The sequence below is a fragment of the Sminthopsis crassicaudata genome, chromosome 4 (genome assembly GCF_048593235.1).
Source record: "Sminthopsis crassicaudata isolate SCR6 chromosome 4, ASM4859323v1, whole genome shotgun sequence".
NCBI classification, from domain to species: Eukaryota; Metazoa; Chordata; class Mammalia; order Dasyuromorphia; family Dasyuridae; genus Sminthopsis; species Sminthopsis crassicaudata.
Genome location: NC_133620.1, coordinates 477,922,016 through 477,940,492, shown reverse-complemented (window position 1 = coordinate 477,940,492; position 18,477 = coordinate 477,922,016). Strand labels below are relative to the sequence as shown.

The following is an 18,477-nucleotide window of genomic DNA, read 5'->3' as shown; positions in this document are numbered from 1 at the left end:
CCTCTATCTCTTTGTCTCTTCCTTTCTCTCCCTCTCCATTCCCATCTCTATCTCTTCTCATGCTTTCTCTGGGGGTGATTGTGTATGTGTCTCTGTCTCATCTTCTCTCTCTATTTCTGTCTCTCTTTCTCTGTGTGTGTCTCTCTCCCTCATTCCCTTCTTTACACATATTTTTTCCACTAGCCCGTATCGGGGAAGAGTGATTTTTCATCTTTTCAATTCATCGTCCAGACCAGGCATGACAAACTCAAAAAGCACTGGGGGCCACTAACCCAGGCCTAAGGATCCCTCTGGGTGGAATAGGAACTAGATTTTAAAATGCCTTTTTGTATCTTGCTGTATTTTCATTTATTTTTTAAATATGCCCCCAATATGTTTTAATCTAATCCAGTTGCCCTCAAAATAATTGAGAGCCATGTATGTGGTCCCTTTGCTCTGGAAGCTGCCCCAGTAATGCTCTAAAAGGGATCATGTGATTTTATGACCCAAGGCTCTGCCGTTAAATAGAATGCAAACTACTGCTGTAGGCCCTTCGAAGTTCTGCACGATCTTACCCTCCAGACTTCTCAGAAAATACTGCTTTATGCCAATGGTGCCTTTGGCCAGACTGGCCTGCGGGTTTCCCAACATAATTCTCCCTAACGCCTCAAGCAGCTGGACAGACTCAGAATGACTGTTCCCCATCCTCCCTCCCACCTCCAGGAAGTACAAGCTGCAGCAGAAGCCTCCCTCATTACAGCCCGCAGATGCTTCTTTTCTCAAGAGACCCTCAACCGACCAAATTTCCATGTTCAGGATTTACGCTTCTGGTAGGCCAGGACTAAGGGTTTCAGGAATGATTACTAAAGGATAGAAAGGTAATATTAAATTGAGGATGTTTATGGACCTTATGGCCAAATCAGAGGCAAGGCCAACATCCCCTAATGATTGGCTTCTGAGGGAAGTGGCCACAAACATCAACAGGGAAGAAGGTCCGGCCTTCCCTTGGGCCATCCTCCTGCCAGGAGGGATATAAAAGCCCACCAGGCTGAGCCACCTTCACACTCAGCCCCACACCTTCACTCACACTCACACCCACACTCACACTCACACTCACGCCCACAGGCACAGACACCAGCTCCATCCCAGTGAGGCTCCCGCACCTCCCTGCATCACACACTCGGCCCCTCGCTGACACCCGTTTCCCGGCCTCTGCCACCCAAGGCACCCACCCACCACTCCCACCATGGCAGACACCTGTTTCTCTGGGCCTTGCTTTCCCACAGCCTCGGCCGTCTCAGTCTGTTCCAGTGATGTGAGCTGCGGCAGCAACAGAGTCTGCTTGCCCAGTTCTTGCACCGGCTCTTCCTGGCAGCTGGACGACTGCCCGGAGAGCTGTTGTGAACCCGGCTGCTGCCCAGCCCCCTGCTGCCCGGCCCCCTGCTGCACGCCGGCCTCCTGCCTGACCCTTGTGTGCCGGCCAGTCTGCTGCGTGCCCGCCACCTGCCAGGTGGCCTGTGAACCCAGCCCCTGCCAGGCTCTCTGCACCTCCTCCTGCTCGCCATCCTGCTGCCAGCAGTCTTGCTGCCAGCCCTCTGGCTGCGGGTCTTCCTGCTGCCAGCAGTCCTGCTGCCCAGCCCCTTGCTGCGCTGCCTCTCCCTGCTCGGTGCAGTCCTGCTGCTGCGTCCCCGTGTGCTGTAAGCCCAGCTGCTGCATCTCCCTGCCTGTGTGCTGCAAGCCCAGCTGCTGCCGCCCGGCCTGCTGCGTGTCCCTCGTGTGCCGCCCCGTGTGCGGCCCGGTCTCCTGCTGCGCGCCCGTCTCCTGCAGACCCTCTTGCTGCGGCCCCACGTCCTCCTCCTCTTGCTGCTGTGCACCCTCCTGCTGCCCGGCCGCCCCCTGCTGCCGCCCCGCCTCCTGTGTGTCCCTGGTCTGCCGGCCTGCCTGCTGCAAGCCCGCCTGCTGCGCCCCCAGCTGCGGCCAGAAATCTTGCTGCTGAGCCCAGGCTGCTGCTCTCTGTCCCCCTGGCTGACGCCCTCTGTCTCTCCCCCACCCCAGGCCCCACTTCTGTGGGTCTCCCGGATCCCTCCCCGGGCATCAGCCTCAGCAACTGACCAGACACCCTACACTCCCCACTTTCCACAGACCACAGAGATGTCAAGCAAACCATGGCTGCCCCAGCCTCGGCACCTGCTTGGCATGCACCCGGGCCCATTGCTTGCAGCCCACTGGCAGGCTCTCTCTCATGTCAAAGTGCACGGGGATGGCTTTGGCCACAGACTGTCCTACTAATAAATAGCATCAACTCACTTTTCTGGCCTCTCACTCGTCCTCTTTGCTCATCTTGGGCCCAGCTGGGAAAGCAGGAGCCTCATGCTTCCACAAGGCAGCCAGTGGAGCCCATGAATCTCCAGGAGACAGTGCCCAATGTGAACGGCATTCCACACACACACCTCTCCGTGGTCCTGCAGAGCCGGGCCCGGACACATCGCATCCACACTCTGCCCCCTGACTTTCAGGCCATAATTCGATTGCCTTAAAATCTTTCCCCTGTGCCCGCCATCACTGTATCCAAGCACACCAGCGAAGAGGCCAGCTGCCACCAGCACAGAGCAGGAGGGAACCTTCACATGCGCTGCTTAGAAAGGATGCCCTCGGCACACGTTTCTCTAGAATGACTCCCAGGCGCGCCAGGTTTCTGGCTTCCAGCTCGCTAGGAATAGTCCTTTAGACATGAGGGGATCCTCGACCAGGCACTTGCACATAACAAACGGGCCTTTGCATGGCCTTGGAGACCCTGAGGCCTTGGGGTCCTTGGTCCCCTGTAGAATGAACTCCAGAGCACAAGGAACACCTTGATCCATGTACTAGAACACATATTCTGTGTAAGAGGTCCCTGGCAAGGAGCGAGCCTTGAAGCCATCCAGCAGAGTCCAGAACGGGCCATGAGAGCCCATCCCCTCAGGCCACCTGCCCTTGCTTGGAATGACCGCTCCAGCCCTTCGGGGTTGACCTTATAGAGCCACCTGCTGATCCAAGTCTGCCTGGCACAAGTTCCCTTTCTATCACTTCCCAAGTGCTTGGCTGTCCCCATGGTTGAAGTGCTCTACTCTAAAATATAATATTCTCTGAGAGCAGGTTTCTTGGGGACCTTCTGGAAGCAGCCTTAGTTTCAGTTCAGTGTAATCACCCCAAATACAGCCAGGTATTAAAGTCCAAATCCTTTATTTTCTCCTTCAAAGCCTGTCTCTTTTCCTGTGGCCTAGTAAGTTTTAGCAGAGGCCGATCTCTCTACTTGGTTCCAAGAGCTCCCTCTGAAATCTGCAGCAGCACAAAGGTGGAATCTAGAATGAATTTGAATCCACTTTTGGAGAGTGGGCTTGTGGGCTTCTTCTTATACATGCTCTCTAATTGAAGTCTAATGTGTGACTCCAAAAACAAAAGAAAGGGGGAGCCACAGGTAACCCTAGAGAACTTCTAAATTTAGTTCTCTATACCATTAATTTTCTAATTTTTGACAAAGATGCACTGGCTCTGGCAGACAGGTTTTATAACCCACCAGAAGGGCAGTGTCCAGTGCGAGCAGCTCCACTGTCCTTAGATAATCGCCAGGTGATGTGGAGAGACCCAGAAAGTGGTGAATGGAAGGGACCAGATAGGTTAACTGCCTGGGGGAGAGGGTTTGCTTGTATTTTTTCAGATGGAGAAGGAATCAGAGGGGTGCCAACGAGTCATATTCGTCTTGTCCATCAGAGAGAGACAGAAAAAGAGAAAGACCTCAAAATAAAGGAGAAGATCTAAGAAACATCTGATACTGAAAGAGCATGGCAAATAAGAAGACTGTTAAAGAACTTTAAAACCAGCAGGAATCATTGGATTTCCTAATACAAGATGAGACTATTGGAGGACTGCAAAACTTGCAAGAATTATTTGATTTTTGGCACATGAACTAATGGACAATGGATTTATGGACATTTATAAATTCTCAATTTATGATTATTTGATCATGTTATTTGTTACATACTTCTAGCACGTGTTATGTTACTATGTTACTATGTATTTATGTAATTTATGTAATTATGTGTAATACTTCCCATATTGATGGATTTATGTTTCAAGGTCATGACCACCCTATGTTCTAAATCAAAAGAAAGGGGGAGATGTAAGGTTCTTACTAAGTGCTAAGTTGGTACCTAACAATTCTCTAGTTCACACCTTTTGGTTCCCGCCTTTAAGGGGAGTTTACAATTTTGAACTTCTGAGGAGGAGTTTACATATGAAAAGGAGTTTACACAACCTTTAAAAGGAGCAAGTTCATTGATTGAAGTATTTTTCCCATAAGCCCCTGAGTTATCCCACGCCCATTCTCTGGGAGATAACAGAAGCAACATTGGGACTGGAGAAGGAGACTACTCTAGGTCAGAGTTGGGATGGCTCTCTACAGGAAGAAGAGTCTGGCCAGGAGATTGAGTTGAGACAGAAGATCTCCTCCCAAAGAGGTATTGGCAGTTTCTGGAGACAACAAGACGTTACATGAACTCCTTTAAAGGTGTGAATTAAGTACATAAGCATTAGCGCCTTGTTTCATGTTCTGGCCCATAACACATGGTCATCAGAGGGCCTGGGAATCGGGACTGCTGGCATGGCGGCTATGTGGCAGGCAGAGTGGTAGAGACAAACCTGACCCATTTGGCTCAGCGGCAGACGTTCTTCCTATGTGTTCCCTTGGCATACTCCAAAGAGCTAGTTCCAGGAAAGCCTTGCAGGGAGGCCACTGGCCTTTTTGCCTGAGAGAGGAGGCATGTTCTCCATGCCCTGCTCATCTCCCCCATTGCTGGCCGACTCAGCCTTCGCGGAGAAGCACTGGCTGTCACATTGCTGGTCGCACACGGCAAAACTAAGGTCCCCAAGAGCTCTCTGAGGCCTTCCCCAGCAAGGCCACCATGCTTGCTCTGATAGATTTCTCTGGAGATTTGGACCCACCATATAGCGACTCCCTCCAGGACTGCTTTGGGTCGCACCATGCCTCTCCTCCCTGTAGTCTAAAAAGGCCCACGGGGCCTCCCTTCCCACAGGGACCAGCTCCCATTCAGACAAGAGCAACCAATCACACACAAGTACACATCTCTGCCCCCAGGGCAGTGGCACAGAGCAGTGGCTCCACCATGGACACTCCTTGCAGGAGACTGGCTGTAGCCCTTCATTCCTTCTGCCTGCTGGCCCCTTTTCCCCCTGCAACAAAGCCAAAGCCACTGACTTCCTTCCAGCCTCATGTTTGGCATCAGTGACCTACAGAACCCAAGGCAGGATACATGTCCATCATCTGATGGACCCATCCCCAATTACACACTCGCACATGCACACACACTTACAAGACTCATACACACACAGAAGCCAGCACCAGCACAGTCAGACTCACAGGGAGAGGTGTTTGTGGACCAATGGCTCTCCCCTGGGCTATGTCACTGTCCCTTAATGATTGGCTTCTGAGGGAAGGGGCCACAAACATCAACAGGGAAGAAGGTCCGGCCTTCCCTTGGGCCATCCTCCTGCCAGGAGGGATATAAAAGCCCACCAGGCTGAGCCACCTTCACACTCAGCCCCACACCTTCACTCACACTCACACCCACACTCACACTCACACTCACGCCCACAGGCACAGACACCAGCTCCATCCCAGTGAGGCTCCCGCACCTCCCTGCATCACACACTCGGCCCCTCGCTGACACCCGTTTCCCGGCCTCTGCCACCCAAGGCACCCACCCACCACTCCCACCATGGCAGACACCTGTTTCTCTGGGCCTTGCTTTCCCACAGCCTCGGCCGTCTCAGTCTGTTCCAGTGATGTGAGCTGCGGCAGCAACAGAGTCTGCTTGCCCAGTTCTTGCACCGGCTCTTCCTGGCAGCTGGACGACTGCCCGGAGAGCTGTTGTGAACCCGGCTGCTGCCCAGCCCCCTGCTGCCCGGCCCCCTGCTGCACACCGGCCTCCTGCCTGACCCTCGTGTGCCGGCCAGTCTGCTGCGTGCCCGCCACCTGCCAGGTGGCCTGTGAACCCAGCCCCTGCCAGGCTCTCTGCACCTCCTCCTGCTCGCCATCCTGCTGCCAGCAGTCTTGCTGCCAGCCCTCTGGCTGCGGGTCTTCCTGCTGCCAGCAGTCCTGCTGCCCAGCCCCTTGCTGCGCTGCCTCTCCCTGCTCGGTGCAGTCCTGCTGCTGCGTCCCCGTGTGCTGTAAGCCCAGCTGCTGCATCTCCCTGCCTGTGTGCTGCAAGCCCAGCTGCTGCCGCCCGGCCTGCTGCGTGTCCCTCGTGTGCCGCCCCGTGTGCGGCCCGGTCTCCTGCTGCGCGCCCGTCTCCTGCAGACCCTCTTGCTGCGGCCCCACGTCCTCCTCCTCTTGCTGCTGTGCACCCTCCTGCTGCCCGGCCGCCCCCTGCTGCCGCCCCGCCTCCTGTGTGTCCCTGGTCTGCCGGCCCGCCTGCTGCAAGCCCGCCTGCTGCGCCCCCAGCTGCGGCCAGAAATCTTGCTGCTGAGCCCAGGCTGCTGCTCTCTGTCCCCCTGGCTGACGCCCTGTGTCTCTCCCCCACCCCGGGCCCCACTTCTGCGGGTCTCCCGTATCCCTCCCCGGATATCAGCCTCAAGAACTGACCAGACACCCTACACTCCCCACTTTCCACAGACCACAGAGATGCCAAGCAAACCATGGCTGCCCCAGTCTCGGCACCTGCTTGGCATGCACCCGGGCCCACTGCTTGCAGCCCACTGGCAGGCTCTCTCTCATGTCAAAGTGCACGGGGATGGCTTTGGCCACAGACTGTCCTACTAATAAATAGCATCAACTCACTTTTCTGGCCTCTCACTCGTCCTCTTTGCTCATCTTGGGCCCAGCTGGGAAAGCAGGAGCCTCATGCTTCCACAAGGCAGCCAGTGGAGCCCATGAATCTCCAGGAGACAGTGCCCAATGTGAACGGCATTCCACACACACACCTCTCCGTGGTCCTGCAGAGCCGGGCCCGGACACATCGCATCCACACTCTGCCCCCTGACTTTCAGGCCATAATTCGATTGCCTTAAAATCTTTCCCCTGTGCCCGCCATCACTGTATCCAAGCACACCAGCGAAGAGGCCAGCTGCCACCAGCACAGAGCAGGAGGGAACCTTCACATGCGCTGCTTAGAAAGGATGCCCTCGGCACACGTTTCTCTAGAATGACTCCCAGGCGCGCCAGGTTTCTGGCTTCCAGCTCGCTAGGAATAGTCCTTTAGACATGAGGGGATCCTCGACCAGGCACTTGCACATAACAAACGGGCCTTTGCATGGCCTTGGAGACCCTGAGGCCTTGGGGTCCTTGGTCCCCTGTAGAATGAACTCCAGAGCACAAGGAACACCTTGATCCATGTACTAGAACACATATTCTGTGTAAGAGGTCCCTGGCAAGGAGCGAGCCTTGAAGCCATCCAGCAGAGTCCAGAACGGGCCATGAGAGCCCATCCCCTCAGGCCACCTGCCCTTGCTTGGAATGACCGCTCCAGCCCTTCGGGGTTGACCTTATAGAGCCACCTGCTGATCCAAGTCTGCCTGGCACAAGTTCCCTTTCTATCACTTCCCAAGTGCTTGGCTGTCCCCATGGTTGAAGTGCTCTACTCTAAAATATAATATTCTCTGAGAGCAGGTTTCTTGGGGACCTTCTGGAAGCAGCCTTAGTTTCAGTTCAGTGTAATCACCCCAAATACAGCCAGGTATTAAAGTCCAAATCCTTTATTTTCTCCTTCAAAGCCTGTCTCTTTTCCTGTGGCCTAGTAAGTTTTAGCAGAGGCCGATCTCTCTACTTGGTTCCAAGAGCTCCCTCTGAAATCTGCAGCAGCACAAAGGTGGAATCTAGAATGAATTTGAATCCACTTTTGGAGAGTGGGCTTGTGGGCTTCTTCTTATACATGCTCTCTAATTGAAGTCTAATGTGTGACTCCAAAAACAAAAGAAAGGGGGAGCCACAGGTAACCCTAGAGAACTTCTAAATTTAGTTCTCTATACCATTAATTTTCTAATTTTTGACAAAGATGCACTGGCTCTGGCAGACAGGTTTTATAACCCACCAGAAGGGCAGTGTCCAGTGCGAGCAGCTCCACTGTCCTTAGATAATCGCCAGGTGATGTGGAGAGACCCAGAAAGTGGTGAATGGAAGGGACCAGATAGGTTAACTGCCTGGGGGAGAGGGTTTGCTTGTATTTTTTCAGATGGAGAAGGAATCAGAGGGGTGCCAACGAGTCATATTCGTCTTGTCCATCAGAGAGAGACAGAAAAAGAGAAAGACCTCAAAATAAAGGAGATCTAAGAAACATCTGATACTGAAAGAGCATGGCAAATAAGAAGACTGTTAAAGAACTTTAAAACCAGCAGGAATCATTGGATTTCCTAATACAAGATGAGACTATTGGAGGACTGCAAAACTTGCAAGAATTATTTGATTTTTGGCACATGAACTAATGGACAATGGACTTATGGACATTTATAAATTCTCAATTTATGATTATTTGATCATGTTATTTGTTACATACTTCTAGCACGTGTTATGTTACTATGTTACTATGTATTTATGTAATTTATGTAATTATGTGTAATACTTCCCATATTGATGGATTTATGTTTCAAGGTCATGACCACCCTATGTTCTAAATCAAAAGAAAGGGGGAGATGTAAGGTTCTTACTAAGTGCTAAGTTGGTACCTAACAATTCTCTAGTTCACACCTTTTGGTTCCCGCCTTTAAGGGGAGTTTACAATTTTGAACTTCTGAGGAGGAGTTTACATATGAAAAGGAGTTTACACAACCTTTAAAAGGAGCAAGTTCATTGATTGAAGTATTTTTCCCATAAGCCCCTGAGTTATCCCACGCCCATTCTCTGGGAGATAACAGAAGCAACATTGGGACTGGAGAAGGAGACTACTCTAGGTCAGAGTTGGGATGGCTCTCTACAGGAAGAAGAGTCTGGCCAGGAGATTGAGTTGAGACAGAAGATCTCCTCCCAAAGAGGTATTGGCAGTTTCTGGAGACAACAAGACGTTACATGAACTCCTTTAAAGGTGTGAATTAAGTACATAAGCATTAGCGCCTTGTTTCATGTTCTGGCCCATAACACATGGTCATCAGAGGGCCTGGGAATCGGGACTGCTGGCATGGCGGCTATGTGGCAGGCAGAGTGGTAGAGACAAACCTGACCCATTTGGCTCAGCGGCAGACGTTCTTCCTATGTGTTCCCTTGGCATACTCCAAAGAGCTAGTTCCAGGAAAGCCTTGCAGGGAGGCCACTGGCCTTTTTGCCTGAGAGAGGAGGCATGTTCTCCATGCCCTGCTCATCTCCCCCATTGCTGGCCGACTCAGCCTTCGCGGAGAAGCACTGGCTGTCACATTGCTGGTCGCACACGGCAAAACTAAGGTCCCCAAGAGCTCTCTGAGGCCTTCCCCAGCAAGGCCACCATGCTTGCTCTGATAGATTTCTCTGGAGATTTGGACCCACCATATAGCGACTCCCTCCAGGACTGCTTTGGGTCGCACCATGCCTCTCCTCCCTGTAGTCTAAAAAGGCCCACGGGGCCTCCCTTCCCACAGGGACCAGCTCCCATTCAGACAAGAGCAACCAATCACACACAAGTACACATCTCTGCCCCCAGGGCAGTGGCACAGAGCAGTGGCTCCACCATGGACACTCCTTGCAGGAGACTGGCTGTAGCCCTTCATTCCTTCTGCCTGCTGGCCCCTTTTCCCCCTGCAACAAAGCCAAAGCCACTGACTTCCTTCCAGCCTCATGTTTGGCATCAGTGACCTACAGAACCCAAGGCAGGATACATGTCCATCATCTGATGGACCCATCCCCAATTACACACTCGCACATGCACACACACTTACAAGACTCATACACACACAGAAGCCAGCACCAGCACAGTCAGACTCACAGGGAGAGGTGTTTGTGGACCAATGGCTCTCCCCTGGGCTATGTCACTGTCCCTTAATGATTGGCTTCTGAGGGAAGGGGCCACAAACATCAACAGGGAAGAAGGTCCGGCCTTCCCTTGGGCCATCCTCCTGCCAGGAGGGATATAAAAGCCCACCAGGCTGAGCCACCTTCACACTCAGCCCCACACCTTCACTCACACTCACACCCACACTCACACTCACACTCACGCCCACAGGCACAGACACCAGCTCCATCCCAGTGAGGCTCCCGCACCTCCCTGCATCACACACTCGGCCCCTCGCTGACACCCGTTTCCCGGCCTCTGCCACCCAAGGCACCCACCCACCACTCCCACCATGGCAGACACCTGTTTCTCTGGGCCTTGCTTTCCCACAGCCTCGGCCGTCTCAGTCTGTTCCAGTGATGTGAGCTGCGGCAGCAACAGAGTCTGCTTGCCCAGTTCTTGCACCGGCTCTTCCTGGCAGCTGGACGACTGCCCGGAGAGCTGTTGTGAACCCGGCTGCTGCCCAGCCCCCTGCTGCCCGGCCCCCTGCTGCACACCGGCCTCCTGCCTGACCCTTGTGTGCCGGCCAGTCTGCTGCGTGCCCGCCACCTGCCAGGTGGCCTGTGAACCCAGCCCCTGCCAGGCTCTCTGCACCTCCTCCTGCTCGCCATCCTGCTGCCAGCAGTCTTGCTGCCAGCCCTCTGGCTGCGGGTCTTCCTGCTGCCAGCAGTCCTGCTGCCCAGCCCCTTGCTGCGCTGCCTCTCCCTGCTCGGTGCAGTCCTGCTGCTGCGTCCCCGTGTGCTGTAAGCCCAGCTGCTGCATCTCCCTGCCTGTGTGCTGCAAGCCCAGCTGCTGCCGCCCGGCCTGCTGCGTGTCCCTCGTGTGCCGCCCCGTGTGCGGCCCGGTCTCCTGCTGCGCGCCCGTCTCCTGCAGACCCTCTTGCTGCGGCCCCACGTCCTCCTCCTCTTGCTGCTGTGCACCCTCCTGCTGCCCGGCCGCCCCCTGCTGCCGCCCCGCCTCCTGTGTGTCCCTGGTCTGCCGGCCCGCCTGCTGCAAGCCCGCCTGCTGCGCCCCCAGCTGCGGCCAGAAATCTTGCTGCTGAGCCCAGGCTGCTGCTCTCTGTCCCCCTGGCTGACGCCCTGTGTCTCTCCCCCACCCCGGGCCCCACTTCTGCGGGTCTCCCGTATCCCTCCCCGGATATCAGCCTCAAGAACTGACCAGACACCCTACACTCCCCACTTTCCACAGACCACAGAGATGCCAAGCAAACCATGGCTGCCCCAGTCTCGGCACCTGCTTGGCATGCACCCGGGCCCACTGCTTGCAGCCCACTGGCAGGCTCTCTCTCATGTCAAAGTGCACGGGGATGGCTTTGGCCACAGACTGTCCTACTAATAAATAGCATCAACTCACTTTTCTGGCCTCTCACTCGTCCTCTTTGCTCATCTTGGGCCCAGCTGGGAAAGCAGGAGCCTCATGCTTCCACAAGGCAGCCAGTGGAGCCCATGAATCTCCAGGAGACAGTGCCCAATGTGAACGGCATTCCACACACACACCTCTCCGTGGTCCTGCAGAGCCGGGCCCGGACACATCGCATCCACACTCTGCCCCCTGACTTTCAGGCCATAATTCGATTGCCTTAAAATCTTTCCCCTGTGCCCGCCATCACTGTATCCAAGCACACCAGCGAAGAGGCCAGCTGCCACCAGCACAGAGCAGGAGGGAACCTTCACATGCGCTGCTTAGAAAGGATGCCCTCGGCACACGTTTCTCTAGAATGACTCCCAGGCGCGCCAGGTTTCTGGCTTCCAGCTCGCTAGGAATAGTCCTTTAGACATGAGGGGATCCTCGACCAGGCACTTGCACATAACAAACGGGCCTTTGCATGGCCTTGGAGACCCTGAGGCCTTGGGGTCCTTGGTCCCCTGTAGAATGAACTCCAGAGCACAAGGAACACCTTGATCCATGTACTAGAACACATATTCTGTGTAAGAGGTCCCTGGCAAGGAGCGAGCCTTGAAGCCATCCAGCAGAGTCCAGAACGGGCCATGAGAGCCCATCCCCTCAGGCCACCTGCCCTTGCTTGGAATGACCGCTCCAGCCCTTCGGGGTTGACCTTATAGAGCCACCTGCTGATCCAAGTCTGCCTGGCACAAGTTCCCTTTCTATCACTTCCCAAGTGCTTGGCTGTCCCCATGGTTGAAGTGCTCTACTCTAAAATATAATATTCTCTGAGAGCAGGTTTCTTGGGGACCTTCTGGAAGCAGCCTTAGTTTCAGTTCAGTGTAATCACCCCAAATACAGCCAGGTATTAAAGTCCAAATCCTTTATTTTCTCCTTCAAAGCCTGTCTCTTTTCCTGTGGCCTAGTAAGTTTTAGCAGAGGCCGATCTCTCTACTTGGTTCCAAGAGCTCCCTCTGAAATCTGCAGCAGCACAAAGGTGGAATCTAGAATGAATTTGAATCCACTTTTGGAGAGTGGGCTTGTGGGCTTCTTCTTATACATGCTCTCTAATTGAAGTCTAATGTGTGACTCCAAAAACAAAAGAAAGGGGGAGCCACAGGTAACCCTAGAGAACTTCTAAATTTAGTTCTCTATACCATTAATTTTCTAATTTTTGACAAAGATGCACTGGCTCTGGCAGACAGGTTTTATAACCCACCAGAAGGGCAGTGTCCAGTGCGAGCAGCTCCACTGTCCTTAGATAATCGCCAGGTGATGTGGAGAGACCCAGAAAGTGGTGAATGGAAGGGACCAGATAGGTTAACTGCCTGGGGGAGAGGGTTTGCTTGTATTTTTTCAGATGGAGAAGGAATCAGAGGGGTGCCAACGAGTCATATTCGTCTTGTCCATCAGAGAGAGACAGAAAAAGAGAAAGACCTCAAAATAAAGGAGAAGATCTAAGAAACATCTGATACTGAAAGAGCATGGCAAATAAGAAGACTGTTAAAGAACTTTAAAACCAGCAGGAATCATTGGATTTCCTAATACAAGATGAGACTATTGGAGGACTGCAAAACTTGCAAGAATTATTTGATTTTTGGCACATGAACTAATGGACAATGGACTTATGGACATTTATAAATTCTCAATTTATGATTATTTGATCATGTTATTTGTTACATACTTCTAGCACGTGTTATGTTACTATGTTACTATGTATTTATGTAATTTATGTAATTATGTGTAATACTTCCCATATTGATGGATTTATGTTTCAAGGTCATGACCACCCTATGTTCTAAATCAAAAGAAAGGGGGAGATGTAAGGTTCTTACTAAGTGCTAAGTTGGTACCTAACAATTCTCTAGTTCACACCTTTTGGTTCCCGCCTTTAAGGGGAGTTTACAATTTTGAACTTCTGAGGAGGAGTTTACATATGAAAAGGAGTTTACACAACCTTTAAAAGGAGCAAGTTCATTGATTGAAGTATTTTTCCCATAAGCCCCTGAGTTATCCCACGCCCATTCTCTGGGAGATAACAGAAGCAACATTGGGACTGGAGAAGGAGACTACTCTAGGTCAGAGTTGGGATGGCTCTCTACAGGAAGAAGAGTCTGGCCAGGAGATTGAGTTGAGACAGAAGATCTCCTCCCAAAGAGGTATTGGCAGTTTCTGGAGACAACAAGACGTTACATGAACTCCTTTAAAGGTGTGAATTAAGTACATAAGCATTAGCACCTTGTTTCATGTTCTGGCCCATAACACATGGTCATCAGAGGGCCTGGGAATCGGGACTGCTGGCATGGCGGCTATGTGGCAGGCAGAGTGGTAGAGACAAACCTGACCCATTTGGCTCAGCGGCAGACGTTCTTCCTATGTGTTCCCTTGGCATACTCCAAAGAGCTAGTTCCAGGAAAGCCTTGCAGGGAGGCCACTGGCCTTTTTGCCTGAGAGAGGAGGCATGTTCTCCATGCCCTGCTCATCTCCCCCATTGCTGGCCGACTCAGCCTTCGCGGAGAAGCACTGGCTGTCACATTGCTGGTCGCACACGGCAAAACTAAGGTCCCCAAGAGCTCTCTGAGGCCTTCCCCAGCAAGGCCACCATGCTTGCTCTGATAGATTTCTCTGGAGATTTGGACCCACCATATAGCGACTCCCTCCAGGACTGCTTTGGGTCGCACCATGCCTCTCCTCCCTGTAGTCTAAAAAGGCCCACGGGGCCTCCCTTCCCACAGGGACCAGCTCCCATTCAGACAAGAGCAACCAATCACACACAAGTACACATCTCTGCCCCCAGGGCAGTGGCACAGAGCAGTGGCTCCACCATGGACACTCCTTGCAGGAGACTGGCTGTAGCCCTTCATTCCTTCTGCCTGCTGGCCCCTTTTCCCCCTGCAACAAAGCCAAAGCCACTGACTTCCTTCCAGCCTCATGTTTGGCATCAGTGACCTACAGAACCCAAGGCAGGATACATGTCCATCATCTGATGGACCCATCCCCAATTACACACTCGCACATGCACACACACTTACAAGACTCATACACACACAGAAGCCAGCACCAGCACAGTCAGACTCACAGGGAGAGGTGTTTGTGGACCAATGGCTCTCCCCTGGGCTATGTCACTGTCCCTTAATGATTGGCTTCTGAGGGAAGGGGCCACAAACATCAACAGGGAAGAAGGTCCGGCCTTCCCTTGGGCCATCCTCCTGCCAGGAGGGATATAAAAGCCCACCAGGCTGAGCCACCTTCACACTCAGCCCCACACCTTCACTCACACTCACACCCACACTCACACTCACACTCACGCCCACAGGCACAGACACCAGCTCCATCCCAGTGAGGCTCCCGCACCTCCCTGCATCACACACTCGGCCCCTCGCTGACACCCGTTTCCCGGCCTCTGCCACCCAAGGCACCCACCCACCACTCCCACCATGGCAGACACCTGTTTCTCTGGGCCTTGCTTTCCCACAGCCTCGGCCGTCTCAGTCTGTTCCAGTGATGTGAGCTGCGGCAGCAACAGAGTCTGCTTGCCCAGTTCTTGCACCGGCTCTTCCTGGCAGCTGGACGACTGCCCGGAGAGCTGTTGTGAACCCGGCTGCTGCCCAGCCCCCTGCTGCCCGGCCCCCTGCTGCACACCGGCCTCCTGCCTGACCCTCGTGTGCCGGCCAGTCTGCTGCGTGCCCGCCACCTGCCAGGTGGCCTGTGAACCCAGCCCCTGCCAGGCTCTCTGCACCTCCTCCTGCTCGCCATCCTGCTGCCAGCAGTCTTGCTGCCAGCCCTCTGGCTGCGGGTCTTCCTGCTGCCAGCAGTCCTGCTGCCCAGCCCCTTGCTGCGCTGCCTCTCCCTGCTCGGTGCAGTCCTGCTGCTGCGTCCCCGTGTGCTGTAAGCCCAGCTGCTGCATCTCCCTGCCTGTGTGCTGCAAGCCCAGCTGCTGCCGCCCGGCCTGCTGCGTGTCCCTCGTGTGCCGCCCCGTGTGCGGCCCGGTCTCCTGCTGCGCGCCCGTCTCCTGCAGACCCTCTTGCTGCGGCCCCACGTCCTCCTCCTCTTGCTGCTGTGCACCCTCCTGCTGCCCGGCCGCCCCCTGCTGCCGCCCCGCCTCCTGTGTGTCCCTGGTCTGCCGGCCCGCCTGCTGCAAGCCCGCCTGCTGCGCCCCCAGCTGCGGCCAGAAATCTTGCTGCTGAGCCCAGGCTGCTGCTCTCTGTCCCCCTGGCTGACGCCCTGTGTCTCTCCCCCACCCCGGGCCCCACTTCTGCGGGTCTCCCGTATCCCTCCCCGGATATCAGCCTCAAGAACTGACCAGACACCCTACACTCCCCACTTTCCACAGACCACAGAGATGCCAAGCAAACCATGGCTGCCCCAGTCTCGGCACCTGCTTGGCATGCACCCGGGCCCACTGCTTGCAGCCCACTGGCAGGCTCTCTCTCATGTCAAAGTGCACGGGGATGGCTTTGGCCACAGACTGTCCTACTAATAAATAGCATCAACTCACTTTTCTGGCCTCTCACTCGTCCTCTTTGCTCATCTTGGGCCCAGCTGGGAAAGCAGGAGCCTCATGCTTCCACAAGGCAGCCAGTGGAGCCCATGAATCTCCAGGAGACAGTGCCCAATGTGAACGGCATTCCACACACACACCTCTCCGTGGTCCTGCAGAGCCGGGCCCGGACACATCGCATCCACACTCTGCCCCCTGACTTTCAGGCCATAATTCGATTGCCTTAAAATCTTTCCCCTGTGCCCGCCATCACTGTATCCAAGCACACCAGCGAAGAGGCCAGCTGCCACCAGCACAGAGCAGGAGGGAACCTTCACATGCGCTGCTTAGAAAGGATGCCCTCGGCACACGTTTCTCTAGAATGACTCCCAGGCGCGCCAGGTTTCTGGCTTCCAGCTCGCTAGGAATAGTCCTTTAGACATGAGGGGATCCTCGACCAGGCACTTGCACATAACAAACGGGCCTTTGCATGGCCTTGGAGACCCTGAGGCCTTGGGGTCCTTGGTCCCCTGTAGAATGAACTCCAGAGCACAAGGAACACCTTGATCCATGTACTAGAACACATATTCTGTGTAAGAGGTCCCTGGCAAGGAGCGAGCCTTGAAGCCATCCAGCAGAGTCCAGAACGGGCCATGAGAGCCCATCCCCTCAGGCCACCTGCCCTTGCTTGGAATGACCGCTCCAGCCCTTCGGCGTCGACCTTATAGAGCCACCTGCTGATCCAAGTCTGCCTGGCACAAGTTCCCTTTCTATCACTTCCCAAGTGCTTGGCTGTCCCCATGGTTGAAGTGCTCTACTCTAAAATATAATATTCTCTGAGAGCAGGTTTCTTGGGGACCTTCTGGAAGCAGCCTTAGTTTCAGTTCAGTGTAATCACCCCAAATACAGCCAGGTATTAAAGTCCAAATCCTTTATTTTCTCCTTCAAAGCCTGTCTCTTTTCCTGTGGCCTAGTAAGCTTTAGCAGAGGCCGATCTCTCTACTTGGTTCCAAGAGCTCCCTCTGAAATCTGCAGCAGCACAAAGGTGGAATCTAGAATGAATTTGAATCCACTTTTGGAGAGTGGGCTTGTGGGCTTCTTCTTATACATGCTCTCTAATTGAAGTCTAATGTGTGACTCCAAAAACAAAAGAAAGGGGGAGCCACAGGTAACCCTAGAGAACTTCTAAATTTAGTTCTCTATACCATTAATTTTCTAATTTTTGACAAAGATGCACTGGCTCTGGCAGACAGGTTTTATAACCCACCAGAAGGGCAGTGTCCAGTGCGAGCAGCTCCACTGTCCTTAGATAATCGCCAGGTGATGTGGAGAGACCCAGAAAGTGGTGAATGGAAGGGACCAGATAGGTTAACTGCCTGGGGGAGAGGGTTTGCTTGTATTTTTTCAGATGGAGAAGGAATCAGAGGGGTGCCAACGAGTCATATTCGTCTTGTCCATCAGAGAGAGACAGAAAAAGAGAAAGACCTCAAAATAAAGGAGAAGATCTAAGAAACATCTGATACTGAAAGAGCATGGCAAATAAGAAGACTGTTAAAGAACTTTAAAACCAGCAGGAATCATTGGATTTCCTAATACAAGATGAGACTATTGGAGGACTGCAAAACTTGCAAGAATTATTTGATTTTTGGCACATGAACTAATGGACAATGGACTTATGGACATTTATAAATTCTCAATTTATGATTATTTGATCATGTTATTTGTTACATACTTCTAGCACGTGTTATGTTACTATGTTACTATGTATTTATGTAATTTATGTAATTATGTGTAATACTTCCCATATTGATGGATTTATGTTTCAAGGTCATGACCACCCTATGTTCTAAATCAAAAGAAAGGGGGAGATGTAAGGTTCTTACTAAGTGCTAAGTTGGTACCTAACAATTCTCTAGTTCACACCTTTTGGTTCCCGCCTTTAAGGGGAGTTTACAATTTTGAACTTCTGAGGAGGAGTTTACATATGAAAAGGAGTTTACACAACCTTTAAAAGGAGCAAGTTCATTGATTGAAGTATTTTTCCCATAAGCCCCTGAGTTATCCCACGCCCATTCTCTGGGAGATAACAGAAGCAACATTGGGACTGGAGAAGGAGACTACTCTAGGTCAGAGTTGGGATGGCTCTCTACAGGAAGAAGAGTCTGGCCAGGAGATTGAGTTGAGACAGAAGATCTCCTCCCAAAGAGGTATTGGCAGTTTCTGGAGACAACAAGACGTTACATGAACTCCTTTAAAGGTGTGAATTAAGTACATAAGCATTAGCACCTTGTTTCATGTTCTGGCCCATAACACATGGTCATCAGAGGGCCTGGGAATCGGGACTGCTGGCATGGCGGCTATGTGGCAGGCAGAGTGGTAGAGACAAACCTGACCCATTTGGCTCAGCGGCAGACGTTCTTCCTATGTGTTCCCTTGGCATACTCCAAAGAGCTAGTTCCAGGAAAGCCTTGCAGGGAGGCCACTGGCCTTTTTGCCTGAGAGAGGAGGCATGTTCTCCATGCCCTGCTCATCTCCCCCATTGCTGGCCGACTCAGCCTTCGCGGAGAAGCACTGGCTGTCACATTGCTGGTCGCACACGGCAAAACTAAGGTCCCCAAGAGCTCTCTG

At 53.2% G+C, this 18,477-nt stretch overlaps 5 protein-coding genes across 5 annotated transcripts in view; 4 read left to right on the top strand and 1 right to left on the bottom strand.

Annotated features, from left to right (window-relative positions):
- Positions 1-18,477, bottom strand: part of TSPEAR (thrombospondin type laminin G domain and EAR repeats) — a 163,182-nt gene that overhangs the window by 48,965 nt on the left and 95,740 nt on the right. The window lies entirely within an intron of this gene.
- Positions 1,226-1,975, top strand: LOC141540458 (uncharacterized). The gene has a single exon (XM_074264548.1). The coding sequence runs from the start codon at positions 1,226-1,228 to the stop codon at positions 1,973-1,975; it is 750 nt and encodes a 249-aa protein (XP_074120649.1).
- LOC141540461 (uncharacterized) lies at positions 5,754-6,503 on the top strand. The gene has a single exon (XM_074264551.1). It carries the CDS (start codon positions 5,754-5,756, stop codon positions 6,501-6,503), a length of 750 nt encoding a protein of 249 aa, XP_074120652.1.
- Positions 10,279-11,028, top strand: LOC141540460 (uncharacterized). The gene has a single exon (XM_074264550.1). The coding sequence runs from the start codon at positions 10,279-10,281 to the stop codon at positions 11,026-11,028; it is 750 nt and encodes a 249-aa protein (XP_074120651.1).
- Positions 14,807-15,556, top strand: LOC141540459 (uncharacterized). Its single transcript, XM_074264549.1, has one exon. The coding sequence runs from the start codon at positions 14,807-14,809 to the stop codon at positions 15,554-15,556; it is 750 nt and encodes a 249-aa protein (XP_074120650.1).